Source organism: Leptidea sinapis, chromosome 32 (genome assembly GCF_905404315.1).
Source record: "Leptidea sinapis chromosome 32, ilLepSina1.1, whole genome shotgun sequence".
In the NCBI taxonomy this organism is placed as follows: domain Eukaryota; kingdom Metazoa; phylum Arthropoda; class Insecta; order Lepidoptera; family Pieridae; genus Leptidea; species Leptidea sinapis.
This window is the reverse complement of record NC_066296.1, coordinates 3,547,944-3,571,689: the sequence shown is the minus strand read 5'-3', so window position 1 is coordinate 3,571,689 and position 23,746 is coordinate 3,547,944. Positions and strand designations below refer to the sequence as shown.

General features: G+C 37.8%; 1 protein-coding gene across 3 annotated transcripts in view; it reads left to right on the top strand.

Moving 5' to 3' along the window:
* Positions 1-15,086: 15,086 nt before the first annotated feature.
* The window catches only part of LOC126974525 (protogenin B-like), a 140,727-nt gene continuing 132,067 nt past the window's right edge, over positions 15,087-23,746 (top strand). For all 3 annotated transcript variants that reach the window (XM_050822038.1, XM_050822037.1, XM_050822039.1), the window contains exon 1: positions 15,087-15,222. In XM_050822038.1, the coding sequence (XP_050677995.1) occupies positions 15,159-15,222 (64 nt within the window). In that variant the 5' untranslated portion in view covers positions 15,087-15,158. The remainder of the gene's footprint in view (positions 15,223-23,746) is intronic.

The following is a 23,746-nucleotide window of genomic DNA, read 5'->3' as shown; positions in this document are numbered from 1 at the left end:
TACTTGTTTGTTATTTTAATTCTTACGACGTAAGATAATTAATACGTCTGGATAGAGTCTCTTGTCTTAGATAACCGATAAGAACAGGCCAGGAATATTAGTTTAGTGTGCGTGACAAGCTACGTCGTACACTTTGTGTTTGTATGCGTGAATTGCTCAAAATAGAGGTTAGTTCTGAACTAAATTTCTTTCAACGTTTTCACAGCTGTCATAGTCTATCTAGACGTATTAATAATCTAAGCGTACAACCTGCAACTCTCGAGAAATACAGTCTAAAGAATCATGTTAAGGTTGCTAACACTACTCGTATACCCCTTAGGGGAATACATCTACTGTATATTTATCTTTATTTTGTTGGCGTTAAATCGACAGTAAGTAATAAAAACATATTTTTTTTTTTATAAAAACAGGTGATTTAACTTTTTACAAAAACAATACGATTAAGTCGTTTAAGTAATAGACTAGTAAACGCAAAGTACTTACATAATTTAAATGGGCAAAAAGTACTTATATTAATTTTTACATGCTTTCTATTTTGTAGGGATTTGAAGTTCTTTTCTTCCTACTTTGGCTTTTGTGGAAGATATCCCACACAATTTAGCAAATGCCTCCCCCAACGACTTCCACGATGATGGTTCCTTCGCTACCCTCATCCAACTTATTCCAGCGATCTTGACCAGATCATCGGTCCATCTTGTACCTAACAACACTGCGTCTTCCGGTACGTGGTCGCCATTCGAGGACTTTACTGCTCCACCAGCTATCTGTCCGTCGAACTGTGCCCTGCCCACTGTCATTTTAGTTTCACAATCATTTGGGCAATGTCGTGTATATTTGGTTCCACGGATCTCCTCATTTCTGATTCGATCTCGCGGGGCAACTCCGAGCATAGCTCTCTCAATTTCCCCTTGAGCGACCATGAGCTTTCTCATCAGACCTATAGTTAGCAACCACGTCTGCGTACCGTAAGTCATCATGGCAACACACAGTATCCGAAAACCTTCGTCTTCAGACCTTGTGTATGTGGGACGAGAAGATTGTACCTACAGACATTAATGACATACTTACTTACACAAAAATAATTAAATTATTAAATGTAAGTAAGTAGTTAGTGATATATGGAACTTAATATTATTCTTTTCAATATACTTATCTACACAAAATATTTACAAAAGAAGTGGAAAATATGTAACCTGATTTCTGCCGCCGAATTCCACCTTCGCACGACAGGCCACAAATAATATCTATACCACCATCTGGATGTGTGGCGGTCCTCCATAGTGCGGTTTTCAAGGAGCTTTCTTCCACGTACAACAAATCTGTGAAATGAGCTTCCTTGTGCGGTGTTTTCGGAACGATACATCATAGGTACCTTCAAACACCTCCCTTAAAAGTCAGTAACGCTCCTGTGATTCCAATGGTGTTGCAAGATAATGTAGGCGGCGCTGATCACTTAACACCAGGAGACCCGTACGCTCGTTGTTCCATAAAAAATACTAACTTAAGGAGGTTTAATATTGTACAAAAAAGGTTGCATTAAAGGGCAACCGAAGAACAAATGATCAACAAGAACCCTTTTTTTTCCTTATCTAGGCCACAATCACAATGGGAAAAGTTCTGTTGTTTGTATCTTTAAATATTTAACATATATACGTCTTTAAATTTGCTTCAATAGTGGGAGGCAATCCAGAAAACTGAGGCAGTAAGTATATCTACGGCTTGGGAGGTATGTTCGTTGCGCTTTTGAAAATACCAAAGATAAGTACTTCTACCACTACTAATTAGTACTATCCCAGTCCAAGCAGTGGTTGAACCTGTTGATTTTTTGCAAACTGCAACCAGCCGCCCATGGGCATCGCAATGCCAGAGATCAAGAGATTTGAAAGCCTTAAAAAAAATGGAAGACACACCCTTGAAGCTCGACATGATATATTAACCTGTATCTATTTGGAAATACTGCAGCCGCAAATAATTCTACAAAGTGGGTACGCAAGGCATCAGCTGTTGGTGAAATTTAGCGCTTTCGGATGTCCGGTGGTAATATTCGCCTGCCGGTGTCAACCTGATCAACTCCTCAGAAATATCCCTGTTTCCTATGCGGTACGAGATGCAGAGTCAGCCCTTTGACGCAACGTAAAAAATTAAAACGATCGGTGATGTCTTGATCGTCGAAATTTCTAGCCGCTTTTCCATCTGAGGAGCATATACTGGTATATATGAATAAGGTATTTATTTTATGGGCCTTGTAGCCTGAAATAAAATGATTTATTATTTTTGGGGACAGTACCAAGTCCATGTGAGGCCAAAGTAGCGCCGTTATATAATTACAGGCGACGCGATGGCGAGGATTACTGTCTCTGTACCAGGCAGGCTATTTGCCAATTTGGCCTTATCTCTCAAGTGCCTATGGAAGAGGCTCAATTGAAATCATGGCGTCCTCTGCTTGAGGCTATTTTTTAACTGGCAATCATGGCTTATCATAAATAGTAAATATAAAACTTCAATTTTGTATTTAAATAAAAAAAAACATGGCTATACATAATTAACAATAACATACATGTTTACAACTGGCAACCCTAACGTTGCGGCTGATTGAGAACTGGCAATATTTGTTTTTTCAATTTGTTACATAATTTCCTTTAAAATTATGTAAAACTAGTTGACCCGACAGACGTTGTTCTGTATATAATAAATAGAATAATGTTTTTTTATTAATTTGTCAATAATATTCCATAACATCAAGAATTATTTCGTAAAATATGCTCCGTTGTTGTAATGAAATTGTTTCACAGCATAACTGTCAATCCGCGCGTCAATAAATTCTCTATATAGAAAATATGTCCATACAAAACAAATATCGGACGACGGGGGACACATCAAAGGAAAAACAAAATTGTTGTTTTTATTTATTCACCTTTTAAACCTTCCCTGGACTTCCACAAATAATTCAAGACCAAAATTAGCCAGATCGGTCCAGCCGTTCTCGAGTTTTAGCGAGACTAACAAACAGCAATTCATTTTTATATATATAGACTAGCTGACCCGGCCGACTTCGTACTGTCTCAATCAATAAATAAAAGACCTAGACTTTTGTATAAAATAAATTTAAAACAAACAAAAGAAATCCTATTTTTATTAAAAAAGAAAATAAAAAAAATACTCGGTGTGAATGAAATTATATTATTATTTTCGATTTTTCCTGAAATAGGTACTGGCTTTTTATAAGGGTTCAATTTGATATTATCAGACACACACAGTTATGATCTAATTAGTTATTCATTATAAACTATTAATATAATAACGACGGAAAAAGAATCAAACAAATATCAAAATCGTTGTTTTTATTTAATTCTGAGGTTTTACATATTTATTCACCTTTTAAACCTTATCTGGACTTCCACAAATAATTCAAGACTAAAATTAGCCAAATCGGTCCAGCCGTTCCCGAGTTTTAGCGAGACTAACGAACAGCAATTCATTTTTATATATATAGATTGTTTAAAAATAATATAGTTTCCATACTTAACTGGAGCGAGATTCATTTATTGAAATCTTGGGAACCTTTGTTTGTGGCCATTTTTTAACTGGCAACGAGGGGTTATCGTAAATATAAACTGCAATTTTGTTTTAAAATAAAAAAAAACAGGTGACTGTAAATTATCAACAAAAATATACCTGTCACCTCTTACTTTCGTGGCTGACTGAGAGCTTTCAACCATATTTTTTTCAATTATTTACATAATTTCCTTTAAAATGACGTAAAATTCATTAAAAAACATATAGTTGCATTATTTATCAGAAAATTAGCTATAGTACTAAAATTAATTACAGGTAATTGTGGCCAATTTTTATATGCCACCTATCGGTAATACATTGCATACTCCCTAAATTTCATTTAAAATTAGTTTTATCAAAAAAATAACACGTACCTGCAGAATCAACAACAACAAACATAAACTTGTTATGCCTACTACTCGGTTGGGTCGAGTTAGTAAGTCTTTTGTTGGGCGATGTATATGCTTCTACAATATGATCCCAGAAAATGTACAAAACAAATGTGTTACGAAATTTAAAAGAATTGTTAAAAAACGTTTGTGTGGGAAAGGTTATTATAGCATAAACGATTTTCTTAATGACACCACGGACTGGGAATAAAGCGAACACCCTCAGGCTCTTTAATTATAAATGTTTATTGTACGATATTACATTGTAATCCATATTTTATATTTAAAAAAAAAGCCCGCTGAGTTTCTTGCGCCCATTCTTCTCAGGTCTGAGGCAGTCTCTTTTGAATGGGTGGTAGATTTTGACGTTCAATAAGTGATTTTAAATCCTATTTTGAATAAAAATATTTGAATTTGAATTTGAATCGGGCCATCGGATCTAACTTGGGCTATAGCGTCTCTTCCTTCAACTCAAACTCTTCCGCCAATCTATTCCAATCGCTAATGAACTGGTGCTGCTACAGGTATCCCAAGAGATAAGAATAAATTTTAGGAAAATATTTGTAGTCATTTGACATGTTTATCTTCATTTCTTTATCTAAATTATCGCAGTTTCGAAAACACGATTACGAAAAAAAATCTCGATAGATTTATTTTTTGAAAGATAGTCCTTTTTATTTGAATTGTTTTATATTATTATAATACTATGATAGCTATAAAAACAAAACTTATTTTATTCGATAGTTCATTAGTTTTAATAAATTTTTCTTGTGGGTTTTATCAATACGCTTTGTGAATTATTTTATATTATTTTTTTTCGTAATAAACCAAACGCGACGCCTGCGTCGAACGTATATCTAACGCTATAGATAAATACGTTCGAATGATTTTTGCCTAAAGTGTTGGGAAAACCTCGCCTTAATATAAAAAATTATTAGGTGGACCAGGAGCATCTATTTTCCATACTTCTTTATCCTCTATATATTCTTTAATTGTGTAGTAGGCTATATGAATAAGGCTATTCTTTATAACTTTTTTGAATTTAGAAGTTGTTAGACGTGATATTCTTTGGAATTTTATTAAAGAACTGCACACTAAAATAAACAAACGAATTTTGTATTTTACTAAGTCTCCTTTTTGGAATAGCGATTCTATTTTTATTTCTTGTATTGATGGTATGAATATATCTATATTTTGAATGTAAGTATTCTATATTTATTTTTTTATTCTATATTTCTTTCTATTATAAACTATACATATATTATTACAAATGAATTGGGAAAATGAAGGAGTGGTAGTGCCATGTAGGAGTGGTAGTGCCATATAGGAGTGAAAGTGCCATATTGGGTCCTCACGGACTCAACCGAATTTGGCCGGCACGCCCGGAGAAATACCACTCCCCCACTCGAAACCGGCGTGAAATAGCGGCTATGCCGCTGTGTTTCATCCGGTGAGTGGGGTATCCGGAGGCCTACACCCCCCCTCCCAAATACAAATGGCAGCACGGACTAAAAATAGACTACTCCAGGACGGTACCAGGCTATGCAGCCCTGGAGAATCCGTCCCTGGGTGTCCACAATTAGGGCCTGTACCTAATAGTGGTTGCCCAGGCTACCCCACGTACTCTGGGGGGGCAAATCTGCGCTGACTAGGGGCAAAAAGAGCAGGAGGCTCAAACCACCCTCCTCCACACTCGCTGTGGACTTTTGCAACATCAGGGGGCTTCGCTCAAATTTAAATGCCGTCCACTTTCATCTGGAGACGGCGAAGCCGGCCCTGCTCTTTTTAACCGAGACACAGATATCCTCCTTAGCTGATTCATCTTACCTCTCATACCCGGGGTATAATTTGGAACACTCCTTTATACCACGGGCAGGCGTGTGCGTTTACGTCAGGGAGGATGTCTGTTCTCGACGCCTGAGTTTTCTTGAAGGACAGGACCTATCCATCATCTGGCTGCGTGTAGACTGCGATGACCATCCACGAATCTACGCATGCCTGTATAGGTCCCATAGCGGTAACGCAGAGACTGACCGGCTCCTCGAACACATCCAAATGGCTACAAGTTTCGTGTTGGAGCAGATCCCCACTGCAGAGATCGTGTTTCTTGGCGATTTTAACGCCCACCACGCCGAATGGCTAGGCTCACGTACCACCGATCATGCAGGGAGATCTGTTCACGACTTCGCATTAGCATATGGTCTGACGTAACTGGTTATTGCGCCAACGCGAATCCCAGATGTGCAAGATCATACACCTTCACTGTTTGACCTTGTGTTGAACTCACATCCGGACGGCTACCTAGTTTACGTTGACCCTCCTCTGGAATCGTCGGACCACTGCCTGATCCGGAGCACCGTGCCGAATACGCGCCTAACACGGCCCCGATCCTTACGCATCACGCTGTCGCTGCATGTGGCACTATAGGTGAGCAGAGTGGGACGAGATGCGGTGCTTTTTTGCATTCTACCCGTGAAGGCAGATCTGTTTTTCGTTGGGAGATCCAGATGCCGCTGCTGACGCTGTCGCTGATGTGGTACTGCAAGGTATGGAACTCTTCATTCCATCCTCCTCTGTGCCTATCGGTGGCAAGTCCCAACCATGGTTTGACTGCTCCTGCAAAATGGCCTCTCGCCGAAAGCAGGAGTGCCATCAGGCTTGGGTCAATGCGGTGGTATCTAAGGATGTGACTTCCAGCGAACTTAAAAAACACTTCAATAATGCCTCTAAGTCTTTCAAAAGAGTTATTGCTGACGCGAAGACTTGCACGCCTTCCATCGGGAACTCGTGCGTTCTGCGTTCGCTCGCCAAGGCTGTCCAAGGAAACTTCTGCCAGCCAGCCATTCCGCCACTGCACAGGGATGATGACTCGCTGGCCCATGACGCGAAAGAGAAAGCTGATCTCCTGGGCTCCCTCTTCGCGTCCAACTCGATCGGATGACCAAGGTGCACCACCACCGCATATTCCGCGGTGCGAATCATACAAGCCGGAGGTAAAAATCCGCCATGGCGCCGTGCTTAAGGCGCTTCTCACCTTGGACATTCACAAATCAAGCGGGCCCGATGGCATTCCCCCGATAGTGCTGCGGACATGTGTTCCGGAATCGGCGCCGGTCCTAACCCGTCTTTTCCGGCTCTCCTACTCATCAGGCGTTGTCCCGAAATTATGGAAGGCGGCTTTAGTGCACCCGATCCCTAAGAAAGGTGTACGCTCAGATCCGCCAAACTACCGCCCCATTGCCATTACCTCCATTTTCTCCAAATTAATGGAGTCGATCATCAACCGCCAGATCTTGGGACATCTAGAGGGGCACCAGCTGATCAGCGACTGCCAGTACGGTTTCCGTCAGGGTCGCTCAGCTGGTGATCTTCTTGCATACCTCACCCATAAATGGGCGCAAGCGGTTGAGTCGAAGGGAGAGGCGTTGGCGGTGAGTTTGGACATAGCGAAGGCCTTCGATCGGGTGTGGCATAAAGCGCTTATAGCGAAACTGCCATCCTATGGGCTTCCCGAGAAGTTGTGCAAATGGGTCACTAGCTTTTTGGCAGATCGGAGCATCAAGGTTGTCATCAACGGTGCATGCTCCGACTTAAAACCCATAAACTTTGGTGTCCCGCAAGGCTGCGTGCTATCCCCTACGCTGTTTCTTCTGCATATCAATGATATGCTGCAAATCAGCAATATTCATTGCTATGCGGACGACAGCACAGGGTATGCTTCCTTCACCGGCCGTGCCAACATGTCCCGGGATAGCGTCGACGAGAACCGGAACAAACTTGTGTCTGAAATCGAGACTATGCTTTGCAAAGTCTCGGAATGGGGCCGACAAAATTTAGTCTAATTCAACCCCAAGAAGACACAAGTTTGTGCGTTCACCACTAAAAAGTCTCCTTTGTCGTATCCCCTCGATTCGAGAACACTCCTCATACTGCCACAGCCTGTATTGGCATATTTGGCGTCGATATATCGAGCGACGTTCAGTTCCGTGGTCACTTGGAAGAGAAGGCTAAACTGGCCTCAAAAAAGCTTGGTGTACTCAGTAAGGCGAGACAGTACTTCACTAAAAGCCACCGCCTGCAACTTTATAAGGCGCAAATTCGGCCTCACATGGAGTACTGTTCTCACCTCTGGGCGGGTGCTCCCCTGTACCAGCTTCTTCCATTTGACTGCATACAACGGAGAGCGGCTCGAATCATCGACGATCAAGTCATCTCCGATCGGCTTGATTCTCTAGCATTGCGTAGAGATGAGGGTTCTCTCTGCATCTTCTGCCGCATTTATCACGGGGAGTGCTCAGAGGAGCTGTTCGGGTTGATTCCAGCGGCCGAATTCCACCACCAACCGCATCACGTAGACGTCTGGCATTCCACAACCGCCCGTTTTGTCCGACATTTCTTGCCTCGCACAACCACTTTGTGGAATCAACTACCGGCAGCGGTCTTCCCGAACAGATACGACTTAGGGACCTTCAAGAAAAAAGCATACTCCTACCTTAAAGGCCGGCAACGCATTTCTTGACTCACCTGTTGTTGCGGATGTCCATGGGCGGTTGCCTCACCTCTCCCCATCCCGTGAGCCTCTTGCCCGTTTGCCCCCTCTCATATAAAAAAAAATGTTAGAATTCCTGTGTGTATAAAGTGATTTCTAATGGATTCTTACTATAAAATAACAGATTACTTAGATGATAAAAATGCTTCGGAATTAACTTGCTCTAACTGTCTCAATAAAACAAAACTTCATAATTTTCTAGAATAATATAATATTATTTTCACAAACTACATTATTATTTAGCTCTTTTTAAAAAAATAAGGACTCCGTGTCACCTTACATAACAGTGTAGCACCAAAACAAGCGGATAAACGTGTTAATACATAGCCCCACGCACACACTTACACTAATACAAGCCGATAGGCGGCCATTATGAGAATAATTGTCATCGTCTGTGACGATCAGTTTGCGTATTAATAAATTATTTTAAAAATGCCGTCGCGCGTTGTGAAAACGTGTAAAAACAATACTACGGAACATAAAAAGTGTCAAGGAATTCATTTCACAGATAGAATAGTAGTAATCACACTTTTTTTGTTCTTTCCATATTACAAATTAATTCTATGTTTGGAACACAAAACCTCCACAACGCGTGATAGTAACATCCAGTGCGACCGGCAACAAACAGGGGCATTACCCGAAAAATTGGGTAATCCATATTTTTATGGGGTTCTAAGTAGATATTTTTTTTTATAAAAATAAGGGTCGAGACGAGCAGGACGTTCAGCTGATGGTAATTGATACTCCCTGCCCATTAAAATGCAGTGCCGCTCAGGATTCTTAAAAAAGTTTCTTCGTAAAATTTTGAGTGGCACTACAACCGCGCTCGTCACCTTGAGACATAAGATGTCAAGTCTCATTTGGCCAGTAATTTATTTTAGTCTTTACCAACATTTTTTTTAAAGTAGTGTGGAACACTACTTCAAACCGGCCCATATTTGGGTGCTTTATAAGGTGCGGTTCCGGCCACATAACGAGTATTGTTCCCATCTTTGAGCAGAGCTGCTCGAATTGTCGGGGATCCAGTACTCTGTGAAAATTTCCATTACTTGGCGTTGTGGAGAGAGGAAGAGTGGAGAACATAGGTAGTTGTTTGTTCTCTAAATCTACTTATTTGGTACCACGTCAGTGGTAAAAAAAACGAATTTAAGAATGAATTTTGTATAGGTCTTCTTAAAAATAAGAAACGTTAGTACGTCATTTTTATATCAGTTAAAACAAAGGTATTGTAAACAAGACACGGGCATAGGAATCAAACCCGCAATCCTTACTTTCAATGTGTAACTGTTTATGTAATTTATTTATTTACTCATAATATCACGATTTGTATTTCTATTTAAGAAAACATTCTGACTATCAGATATTAAAAATCGGCGTTACAAGTAACGTGGCTATAATACAGCCACGTATTATATTATAATACTGATGATAATGACTAATAACGGGAAAAAAATTGTGTTATCTGGTATCCCCCGTAACTGCACACACACTAGCGTAATGTTGCTTCACTTCTTAATATCATGGCGCGGAGTCCTCCTTTTTTTATTCGTCTATGAAGAAACCAAAGAAAATACGATTCAAAATGATCAATTATGATTTCAATGAATAAAGATATTTCGACTTTGACTGTGAATGATTGAATAATAAATAAAAATTCTTTATTGGTTTTAACATATTCTCCATAACTGATAGTGGCAAGAACCTCCTTTGAAGCGTAATATGATTGCTTGTGCCAGGAGACTCCGCTCTTTCTTAGCCTTAAAATAACATACTTTGAGAACTTCATGAAATATTATGAAACGTGTGTCTGTTTGTTTTAGCGTATGTGTATTAAGAGTAACTCAGTATCATCATAATTTAGTGGTAGTATCCAGGCGATCAATGCAATTTTAAATTTATGGGTGTTTCTATTATATACCTTAGGTAACACTGAAAGTGTTTAGAAAATGAAAAACGGCTTAATGTAGAAAGTTGCCAATACATTAATTGTTTTTCGAAGTAATCTCCGTTCCTCTCTACACATCGTCGCATTCGATGGAACCACTGAGAAAAGCAGTGCGCCCATTCTTCTTTAGGTGTCTCTTCTATCTTCATCATTCTATGGCATTTTCGTACGCTTTAAAGAACGTTCCTCACGTGGATCATAATTGAGATTGCTACTTCCACGCTTAAACTCGTTAAACTAATTGTAAATAGTGGCACGAGATAGGGCTTCATTAAAAAATGCTAATGGCAGCCTATCATCGCTTCGTTGTTTAGTAAGCCCACAACGAAAGTAATAATAAATCGTTGACCAAAAATTTTCTCGCGTTAGGTTAATTTTCACGTGTAGGTACTAACAAGAGTTTAAGATTTGCCGCCAATTCACAAAAACAAATGACAAATGAATGCAATATACTATATGAGGTTATCAAAGAGTTCTAAAATTGAAATTCAAAAAAAGTTTTCATTAGCAATGTTTCTAACTGGCAAGTTCTAAACATTTTCAGTGTTACCTACGTATATGTAACTGTTTGTTTATCTTATACATAAAATTCTCGTGTCACAATGTTAGTTACCTTACTCCTCCGAAACGGCTTTACTGATTTTTATCAAATTTTACATTCATATTCAGTAGGTCTGAGAATCGGCTACTATCTATTTTTCATCCCCCTAAATGTTAAGGGTAGTCCACCCCAAAATTAACTTTTTGACATTTTTTTTTTATTATTATGATTCAACATTGAAAAATACATACAAATTCAGATTTTCGCCCTTCTACCATCTACAACTATTTTGTATTACAATTTTTATATTATTCTGTTCCATCCACCAAACCGATATAGGGTTGCAAGATGGCAATTGAATACAATAATTGTAGTACGATATATTTGGTAGGTCTGAGAATCGATTGCATCAAAATTTTAATAATTGATTTTTTTTAATATGTTATATGGCAATACGACGTTTGCTGGGTCAGCTAGTTTTATTATAAAGAAATGCCTCACGACATTTCTACTGCATGATATAGAACTCCGTCCAATGAATGCAATCGCGCAGGAGGCTATAGGTCGGTCGCGCGGCTGTCGGCTAGCTCCGCGTGTCGATGGCTTGGTGGCAGACGCTGACTCCACGTGGATGTGGCTCCACTGACCTACCCCTACGCCGATTACATTGTTGCCGCCGATCGCTGGGCGCCGAGCGGTCGCGGCGTACGCAATGTGTCGAACGCATGGCTTCCGCGTCGTTGCGGTTACTTGGTATTTTATAACCCTTATTAATTACATCTGTATATCTGTGATAATATGTTCCTTAGTACTGCAGATGCTAGATCTAAGCTATAAATAAATACTAACCTTCTGCACAATTGTTTTGTTTGTAAATATTGTACTTAGGTACGTACAGTAAGCTGAAGTTCAGATACACAAATAGAATTTGAAAAAAAAAATTATGAACGATGCGGGACTCGAACCCACGACCTCTCGCGTTCCGTGCAAGTGCTCTAGCATGCATTCTGACGTCTTGCGCACGACGTATTACTACATAGACACCAGGAGAACATAAATATGGTAGCGGTAATAGTCATGTCTTTCATAGCGGTTGAAACCATGTGTTATCCTAGCAACATGTAATAGGACTTCAGATGCAGTAGAGGTTCGTGCAAATTAGGTTTTCACTTCTGACATGTGTACTTTGTACGCACGCATTTTTTTTATTTTTTTATACATTTATTAGAGGTCCACCAACACAGGATACACGCCATGTCAATTCATAATATACACAAATAATTTGAAAACAAAATCTATTAACGATGCGGGACTCGAACCCGCGAACTCTCTGGTTCCGTGCGAGCACTCTTTCACTCTTCCAACTTCCAACCGTTCGAGTAACGTAAAGTTCATAAATCTTGTTTGTCTTGTTCAACTCTCAGGTTGTGGCTTCATCTACAGGATCTACTTTACAGTTGATAACCTGCTCAGCCCCAATATTTAGCATATTAGGAAAATTACGATGTCGCTCTTTCTGTGAAATTAATCCCGGAAGTGAGGGTTATCACTTTAAAAAAATAATAGATTGTTTTGAATTCATAACATTATAGTAATTAATTTTGTGTTCCTGCAATTACAGATACATAATATTATGTACATAAATATACAGTATGGTCTGCATACCTATGAAATAAATAAAAATATAAGTAATACTAGTCCACAGAAATATGGCAAAATTTATTATTTAATTAAAAACTTTAAATTGAAAAAGTGAAATTTTCAAACAAAATAAATATTTAAACAAATATACTAACAGTGAACAGTACTGCACAGATTACGTACATTGACCTCTGGATCGTCGGCTTCAACTTTGATTTGTTTGAATATTTGCGTCGACGAAATAAAAATTCTTATTAATAAAATGTTCATTCTTACGAACACTTTTATTTCGGTATAAATGAACTGAACTTTAAATTCAATATAAATAGTACAACATCATGCACATAAACATACAAACAATTTGATACGTAAAGGAAATTAAAATCCTAAACGCTAAAACATCAAAATAATTAAAAAAAAATAGATTAATTTCACAAAATATCATTCCAAGCTTTAGTTCAACAACAGTAGTTATCAGTAGGTACATATTATAAAACAAAGTCCTCCGCTGCGCACCAATTTTCATGCTGATTTCACCAACGGATAGCTTGGTCTCGAGGTAGGTATATGCAGCGGTGGATTTACAATAGGGGCAGTTGGGGCAAGTGCCCAGGGCGGCAAATTTTTCAGGATGGCAAAATTTTGAAAGTGAAAAAAAATTTTTTTAGCCTTATCAAGATTGCTCAATATACTTAATTAATTCTTGAGTTAATTAATAATTTTTGGTTAAATTGATAATTCAAGAAATTCAATTTATCCATAATTTGTAAATTCATGTTTATAGAATATATAGGTAACATATAATAAAGTTTCTGCAATAAATTAGTTATTTTAGTTTTCAAAAATAAAATATATAAACTATAAGTTTAAGTAAAATTCCAGTATAGGGGCGGATTTTTTTCCGGTGCCTAGGGGTGCCATTAAGTTTAAATCCGGCCCTGAGTATATGATTTGTTAAATTTTTGTATACATATTTCTATAAATTAACGATATTTGTTGGAGGTCTCGGAAAAAAAATAAGCCGCCTGAGAGCTTTCAACGAAAACGCTGTCCCTTTGAGATATAACAAAATAATGTATGGTGGAATTGTGTATATCTTATACATAAAAGTCCCACGATTTTATAATATGTCTTTCTACTTATGTAGATTAAATTTTTTTCTTTACCGTAATGTAAATGCTGTTTCCGAAATTAATCCCTATCATTTTATTACTACATAATATTATAAAATCGCTCATATTATAAATTCATCTTCAACGCATTAACTTTGTTTTTCACATTTCCGATGACTTTATACAACATTATTCGCGAATACTAATATTTTTTATTGACATAACAGCGTTTGTGAGGTCCGCTAGTACCTAATTACTGAAATACAAAAAAAATCCAAATGATTTGAATTTTCTTTAATGTTAATTCCGCCAATAAAGAAAACACTAAAGAAAATTCAAATCATTTGGATAATTACGGATTTCCGCAAAGTAACAGCTACTTCAATAAATTTACAAAAAAAAATTGTCAATGTGTTTTAAAAAAAAAATAGTTTATTACATTTTACCAATCAGTGTCAGGTTCTCTTAGATTGTGCTACTGTATCTCCAAAAAATATCTACTAGGTCGCTTGTTTGAAAATAATTAAATACTTAGGTACCTATTATCAGAACAACAGAGATCGGTATTTTTTATGAAATAATAAAAGCGAACAAAATATGAAACAATATTATGTAGAATATTGACTAGTTTATAGCTCTAATAAATATTTCAAAATGGTTAAGTACTTAATAATCCACTAAGTTAAGTTTTGGACGCAACGAGCGTAGATATACCATACCGGAAGAACGATGCCAATATCGATTCGTAATAATAATATGACAGAATACGCATTGAATGAAGATTTGTATTTTGTGAGTTGTGAGTGAGCGGGTGGCGGGCCGCTCGTGTGTCGAATAGTGATGTACTCGGCATGTTTATGGAATGTCAAAAATGGACTATGCTCTGCTAAGTATTTTATCCATACTCCTATTCCGTGTTTATTTTACACATCCATGTATGGAAAGCACTAATAACTTAAATTAAGCTTTAAAATACCATGAATAATTTTGTTATTGTAAATACACCAAAAACACACGACCATAACTGTTTTATTTTTTGAAGCGTAGAATTTGTATTCAAATAGGAGAATCAAAAGGAAAGGTACCGTCTACTGACAAGTTTGTTTTTCTAGTTAAAATTTAAAGTAAACTATATTTTGTTCAACACCGTACAACACATATTTTTGTAAGCAAGATTTGGATGGATTTATTGAGTATGCGATTATAACGTCTCTAAAATATCGAGTCGATTTTCCGTTGGCATCACTTGGCGGTGCGGAACTAGTTAGTATTGCCATTTGCCAATGGCCGAGTGGTCCGCCCCGTCCCCCGCGTGCACGGCGCCCCGCTCGCGTCCGTCAGTGTGCCGGAGGCAGCGGGCTGCGGCGTACGTAATTACGCAGCCCGCGTTAATGATAACGTGTGTTGTTCAAATGATTTTGTTTATATGGCGCTCATATTACTGCAAGTGTTGGTGCTGGGTGTGATCGCGGCGGCAGGCGACCGCACCGGTTGGTTTTGTGTTATATTTATTGTATCGTATCGCGGTCGCAGCACGTGCTGGCTCGGGAACGGTCACCCGCTTATGTTTACGGCATTGGACGCATGCGCGCTGCGAAGCCTCTAAATGCGTAATAAGATGCTGGTCAAGTAAGTGCATAGCTGTATGGCTTTCAGCGGAGCCGTGCGATTGCGAAGAAGAGTGGTCGATGGAGATGGTGTCCATCCGGAGCACTGTCGGTTCCCACTTGACTCATAACTAACTTTATTTAAATATGTGACGAGAAAATACTATGTATTACGACGTATTTAATTAAAACATAAAATCAAATGGCTAAATATACGCATAATCAATGGAGAACAAGTCTATTGGCATCTAATTAAAATGAAACGCAATCAAAACATGAATTAGGTTGTCCTTGTGTTGACGGTAAGGAGCGCTGAAGGGGCCCCACTGGCGGGCGAGTGAGCGACGCGGTCGGCCGTTTGCGAGCCTAGTGTCAGTCTAGCCTTCTACCACAAGTTGGTTGGTGGCTGGTGACTGCTACGGACTGCGGGGTACCTGCCTGAAAAATACGCAGCGTTGTTTAGCCGCAAGGATGCGTTCGTTTGTTTTACGCCTACTATGTATTTCTTTATGTTGTAAATTGAACAATTTTAAGTGGTAAGTGACCGGTGCCCCTACTCTCTTCCAACGTCGGTTCGACACAAACGCCTGCAGCATGTACAATCTGTCGTGCCCTGACTCCAGACTTCCTGAGTCCATGAGTCCAGCCTGAGTCAGTACAACCTTCCAAACGTCGACAGCAACTCGCTCACAATATTTTGAAGAATATATGATTAATATTCTTTATACCTAATTCTCTTATCTGACTATTATTGCATCCGGCGCGTCATTTTTCGTACAAATCCGTCTTTTTAATTAAACTATATATTTAGTTAGATGATCAATGGTTAATTATTTATATTAGGGGGGCTAACAGCCATAATACTGAGTTAAATGTAGATAAGTAAAGGCTATTTATGAGCCTCCACAAGTACAAAATCAACTAAAAATTACAATACTTCACACTAGTACCTATAACATTTGCTAGTTTTAAAACATACACTAGATTATATACAATACAATCCTATTTAGGATCTAGCCATAAGTTACAATATTAGCCAAAATTATTTTGGCTGATTGCACGTCAGTGTAATCGCGCATTAGGAACGTTCCCTGTAATAAATCACTAATTAAAGTAAGTAATTAACATGAACTTCGCCGTGAAAAATATACCTATCTGAATATCCATTTATCCTGTTTGTGAAATTTTCGAATATTAAGTGGGGTGGCAATGATTTACCGTTCTTACGGATTGCTGTACAAGCTCCTCGTAATATTTATATTCCATCTTAGATAATTTATACGTACAAATAGATTATCCTGCTGTTAGACAACCGATAAAAACAAGCCAGGAATAATAGTTTAGTGTGCGTGACAAGCTACGTGTTACACTCGCGATTTGTATGACACTTTGTGTTATTTGTGCGTGAATTACTCAAAATAGAGGTGAGTTCTAAAGTCTATTTTTTTCTACGTTTTCACAGCTATCATAGACCATCTAGACGTATAACTGATCTAAGGATTCCAAATAGGTAATCGGTTGACTATCAAATAACTTACATTAATTGAAATTAGACGTCGGAATCTAGGGCGGAAAAAATGGTGGCGCCCGTAGTTATTGATATAGGTATTTTTGCCCGTAGTTATTGATGTATATATTTTTAACTTTGACCACAGGAATATTCTGGATCTGTAGAACATCTGGATGTGTGGCGGTCGTCCACTGTGCGGTTTTCAAGGAGCTTTCTTCCTCGTACTACAACGCTGTGGAATGAGCTTTCTTGTGCGGTGTTTCCGGGACGATACGACATGGGTACCTTCAAAGAAAGCGCGTACACCTTCCTTAAAGGCCGGCAACGCTCTTGTGATTCCTCTGATGTTGCAAGAGAATGTGGGCGGCGGTGATCACTTAACACCAGGTCACCCGTACGCTCGTTTGTCCTCCTATTCCATAAAAAAAAAGGAATATTCACAAATTGGCACAGAATCGTACAGTTTGCTCTTCACAGCCTTTTTTTGTAAGAATGACTCAGTGAACCGTCTTTTATCCAGTTATCCTATGTCATAAAATAAAATGAATTGTCCACAAATTTTAGAAGATATCTAATTGTATATAATAAAGAAGGTAAACGGTTGACTAGCAACATTAAAATAACCAGTAATATTAAAGGCATGATAATAATTAATAATGTTATAGATACCTATTAGGTATTTTAGTAATCAAATGAATGCTAATGTTAAGAAAAAAGTTATGTTGTCGTATTACTCGAAAGATTCAGCGTTCGATTTGGAAATACGAAATAGTTTATGAAAGTGACACTAGATGACGTTTAATCTAGTATTATTTGTTTTTAATTTGAACTAAGATTCAACGCCATCTAATAAAATTTAGGAAACTAACTTTCAGTAGCCACAAAACTTCTTATTGGAAAATAAAATAATTTTCAAAAGTAACGATAGGTGGCCGATAGGAAAATACAATGCTAATAATTGTAACCTTATTTGTTAGTCGACAAAGTCCATTTTTATTTAAATGTGAAAAACGTTACTATCAAATTTTGATGAGCAGATTTTACTGTCCACTTTTTTCTCATACCGGGCGCCTTATATAAAAATCGATTCTAAAGGAGTAAACTCCAAAACAGTACCTATAACCTGTACCAGTGATCTATAACCTGTCGTTTGTCGATTGTTGGGATTCATATTTAACATTATGATTATAATAATATGATATTATGCTCACTACTCTTTGAACTTATAAATTTAGATTATAATTTTGAAAAAAGATTTAACAAAATAATCTGTTCAACTTAGATTAAGTATTGGTCTCCGCTGCGCTCCAAATAGATACCGCATGACCTAAGTACAATAGCTCTTTTATTACGGCGACTATAAGATGCTTGTGTGGCATCTTGACACTCAATGGTACCTCATCTTTAAAATTTTGTAACTTCATATTATTTTAAATTGAAATTAATAAAATACAAAATACTTACTGATGTGATACTTATCCCAGTGGCCTTCTTATTTCTTATAATATTTATTTTTACAAAGTTTTACTACGCAACCCGGCATTTAGTTTTAATTATTAGCAAAGTTTAACAGAACACTTCACACATTGTTCGAGACTGGGTCGAGTACGCCTTCTTGGGCGTAGTATTCATAGTTATCAATATACCTACTTAACTTGTATCTTAAAAAATAGTAAAGAAGACAAAGTTATCAGTCTCTAAAGCCGACATCAAACGCTTCCGTAATAATAAAGTAAAATGGTTGTTCATTGCGTAAGAGCGCTTTCGCACTACGTCCGATCCGTCAGAGTCCGATCCGTATCCGTGAAAATCCGAAGTAGTCGTAGAACTATGATTATTTGCTGTTTCGCCCCGGGTTTTCGTCCCACATTCCTATTTCGTCCCACGTTGATTTTTATTCCTGTTTCGTTCCACTTTTTAAAATGTTATTGTAGTACAGCCAAAAAAAAAGTGAATTACAACAATATTCTAGATATATATAAGAGCAATAGTTTACCCGAGACCAAACGATGGCATGAAAGGAGTTCATAAACCTATTACAGGATATTATTTATGTTCTTGCAGATTGCGGCACATTTATCTTCGGTTGTTTCTTTCGAATAAAGGCAAAACAAGAATAAAATAACAAATAATAAATTATTCATTATTCTTATTTTCAAGACGAAACAGGAATAAAATCTGGGTCGAAAAAAGATTTTTTTGTGTGGGGCGAAACTGCGCGGCGAAACAGGAACAAATCAGAACTATTTCTACGGTTGACGGTAAGAAATAGGATGACGGAAGCCGGATCTAGAGCGTAAACTACCATAGAAATAGTTCTACAACTACTGCGGACCATGTTTTCAAGGATTTAGAGCACTTTCGCACTACGTCCGATCAGAATATAAAAAAATGGCTTTGTCGTAAATCCTATTACTCCACTGCTGAATATCTAAATGATCGGACAGCCTGGGACTAGATTGTGATTATTTAATAGCGATAGAAATGACTGTACAATATTGTATATTTTTTATTGAAAAGAGCGCAAAGAAAGAATGCTGGGAGAGTTGCTTGCGCCGCTTCTTCTGTCTCAGAGCGCCATTTGTTTCCGAAGCGGTAGTAGTATCTAGTAGTTATTAGAAATGACATCAAAAAGAATTCTAAAGGATTGATTGATAGTCCGATCCGTACCCGCGAAAACACGGTAGAAATAATTCTACGACTACTCAGTCGTAGAATTATTTCTACCGGTTTACGGAAAGAAATCGGATGACGGAAACCGGATCTAGTGCGTAAACATAAATAAAAATAGAAATAGTTCTACGACTACTTCGGACCGTGTTTTCACGGATAGGATTCGGATCGAACGTAGTGTGGTAGTGTTCTAAGACGTTAGTTGTGCTTCAGTTAAGCTTGTACAGCAAATTATAATATGGCTATTGTTACTATTTATTAAATTCAGACATAATAAAATACCTGATGTCGATTGTAATAACAAATACTAGTTGACTCGACAGACGTTGTTCTGTATATAATAAATAAAATAATATTTCATAACACCAAGAATTATTTCGTTAAATATGCTCCCTGTTGTAATGAAATTGTTTCACAGCAGAACTGTCAAACCGTGCGTCAATAAATTCTCTCATAGAAAATATGTCCATACAAAACAAATATCGGACGACGGGGGACAAATCAAAGGAAAAACAAAATTATTGTTTTTATTTAATTCATTTTCATATTTATTCACCTTTTAAACCTTCCCTGCACTTCCACAAATAATTCAAGACCAAAATTAGCCAAATCGGTCCGGCCGTTCTCGAGTTTTAGCGAGACTAACGAACAGCAATTCATTTTTATATATAAAGACTAGCGGACTCGACACACGTTGTCCTGTCTTAAATTTGAAAATATTAAACTATTTTGAATAAGTCTTCTATCGAGTCCTCTTTTGTCCTCTCTCTTTTGCCCAATTTCACCCGCAGAAGACTCAAGTTTGCGCGTTTACCATTAAGGCGACACTAAATGACAGCGACCTTGAGCGATATGAGTTCACGGCTCCCGCCCCGCCATCTATGTAGCAAAGCCAATATTTTCAAAATTATTGGGTGGAAAACAGTTTATATGCTTACAATCCTCCTTATTCACTACTAATCTGAATAAATGGACCTACACAAAAAAGTACAAGCTATAAGAATAACTTTTCTGAGAGAAGTACCAAAAAAATGCGTTACGCCATGCCAAGAAACTTGTTTAACTTCAAAGAAAAGTGGTAGTTCTAAAATGCTCGGCAGTGTTAACTATAACCAACAGCAAGCATTAGCAACCTACAAATAAGACTTAAGGATATGTGTAACAGGATTAAGTAGTGTTCCTAGCTCGAAATGCTACACTTTCACCACAAAACTTGTCTATAACAACAAAATATACCAAAAACACCATGTTTATGTGTTTTCCGCTTACTCTTCGCCTTAAAAGATACCTCATTTGTCGAATTCTAATGCTAGGTTCAGAAATTTAATTTGTGACATAACTTAAGATTTTTGAATCTACATAAAGTTGGTTGTCAAGTATCAAATATTATGGTTGCGTCCAGAAATTTAATTACTGACAAAACTTAAGATTTATCAATGTACATAAAAATAATCTATCACAAGAAGATATTAACAACTGTAGTTAATATTAACTGGTAAATACCAACTATAGTTGACTAAAATTAAGTTTTATTTTTTACCTTCTGAGAAAGTTAGAAATAATAATTAAATATAATAATAATTAATAATTAAACTAATTCTAATTAGTTTTTCATTTTAAACTATTCTATTCAATTTGATTTCTGAACGACGGGAGACCCGTCAAAAAACAAAATTGTTGTTCTTATTTAATTCCTAGCATTTTCATATTTATTCACCCTTTAAACCTTCTCTAGACTTCCACAAAAAATTCAAGACCAAAATTAGCCACATCGGTCCAGCCTTTCTCGAGTTTTATCGAGACTAACGAACAGCAATTCATTTATAAATATATTGATGATATTTTGTCTATGATTATTGTCATAATATGTACAATAAATACCTAATTGAAATTCTCGAAATGATCGAATTCCTTATTAGTTTTTTTTATGACAATAAGGGACCAGACGAGCAGAACGTTCAGCAGATTGTAATCGATACGACCTGCACATTACAATGCAGTGCTGCTTAGAAGAAAATCCCAAAAATTTTGAGCGGTTTTACAACTGCGCTTGTCACCTTGAGACATAAGATGTTAATTCTCGTTTGCCCAGTAATTTCACTAGCTCCGGCGCCCTTCAGACCGACACAAAGTAATGCTTACACATCACGGCCGAAAATGGCGCCGTTGTGCTTCCCATAATCTAGCCGGCATCTTGTGCAAAAGACCCTTCCACTGGTAGTTCTCAAAGAAATCAAATTAGAATGAATAGCATCTTTACTAATGAGTTAGTATATATTAAATAGAGAAAAATAGCATTGAATTGAGAGGCATGATAAAAGCAGAATCTCTTCCTATTGCGATTTATTCGTTAGTGGCGGGATGCCAGCGTATATAATAGAGATATTCCGTAACTTGTTCTACATACGAGAACGCAGTTTCACAAGATTAATGACTACAATATTATAGTAATAACAACAGTAATGGGAAATACAAGATAGAGACGACAAAGATAACAGTTTGCAGGGCTATTTTGTTGGGAGGGGTTACGGGGAAGACATGGCCAGCTTAGCGAAGCTCTGAGATGAAAGGGATTCACTCGATTGTATGAAACGTGCAGTTATTGACAGAGGACGGCTATAATCTTGTTAAAAAAGGAGATAGCTGAAGTTATAAGCAACTGTTCGCTTTCAAACTGAGCCGGATTATACTTCGTGGCCAATCGTGATGCTGTAATTACTACTATTCCAAACTTATGTCAAATCACTGCATGTTTCATACTAAACAAAATTTAAATTTTTACTAAGGCAGTTCCGCCTCTTATTAAGTAGCATTTGCATCCTCTTTGGACATGACATAACATTGTAGTTATTGATGGGATGCCGTCCTCACAAGACATTCATCTGATGCCCACTGAATGCTGAAACTTTGTGTTAGCGTATACTCAAGTTTGCGCGTTAACCACTAAAAACCATTTGTCGTATCACCGCTCATCGACAACACTTCCCTTAAAGCCTCGCCTAGTGTCGGAATACTGGGTCTCGAAATCTCGAGCGATTGCCAATTCCGCGGTCATCTGGAGGGCAAAGCCAAATTGGCTTCGAAGAAGCTGGGCGTCATTAATAGAGCACGGCAATTCTTCAAGCCGGTCCACATTCTAGCGCACTACAAAGCGCAGGTCCGGCCACATATTATTGAGTATTACTGTCATCTCTGGTCTGGTGCAAACCAGTATCAGCTAAATCCATTTGACCGCGTGCAACGCAGAGTACCTAGCTCAAATTGTCGGGGATCCAGTGCTCTGTGAACGGCTGGATTACTTGGTGTTGCGTAGGGACGTCGCTTCATTGTGTGTCTTCAACGGCATTTATCACGGGGAGTGTTCCGAAGAGTTGTTTCACCTGATTTCTACCGCCAAATTCCACCTTCTCACATCATCCCCACCATCTGGATATGTGGCTTTCCTCCACAGTGCGATTTTCAAGGAGCTTTCTTCCACGTACTATAAAGCTGTGGAATGAGCTTCCTTGTGTGGTGTTTCCGCTACGATACGACATGGGTACCTTCAAAAAAAAAGCGCGTACACATTCCTTAAATGCCGGCAACGCTCCTGTGATTCCTCTGGTATTGCAAGAGAATGGGCGGCGGTAATAACTGAACACCAGGTGACCCGTACGCTCGTTTTTCCTCATTTTATTTATTAATTCATAAATTGTGTCACACAATAAATTCTCCGAAATTTTGGATGCTGGCCATAGAAATATTTATTGAATTCGAATTTCATTTTTTTATAAAAATAAAAATGTTCTATCTTTCGAATTTCATTTATTATTCAATATGTTGTCACAGAGTTGCAGTTATCGCGTTGCATCGTTGTGATTTCGCACCACATCATATTTTCGAATTCTTTCTAAAATTTGAATATAACCAAAAGATTTGTTTAACACTCCATCAATCGATGTATTAAATAATAAAGTAAAGAAGACAGAAGAAAGAATTGTCGGCCTCGAACTGTTATGAATCCACGAATGGCCATGTGATTCCGAAGAATTATCGTGCGTGAGCAGAAATATTTAGCCCTTATGGTGAAAATGGCGTATTTATTAACGAAAGGATGTCGAATTGAGACTTTCGGCTTATTGAAGCGTGAGCTTATCGAAAAAAAACTGGTCAAAAATTGATTGCTCGTTTAATGAGCCTGAGAAAGAAAAGTTTCCCGTTTTATCCAGTACCACTGACCTGTTT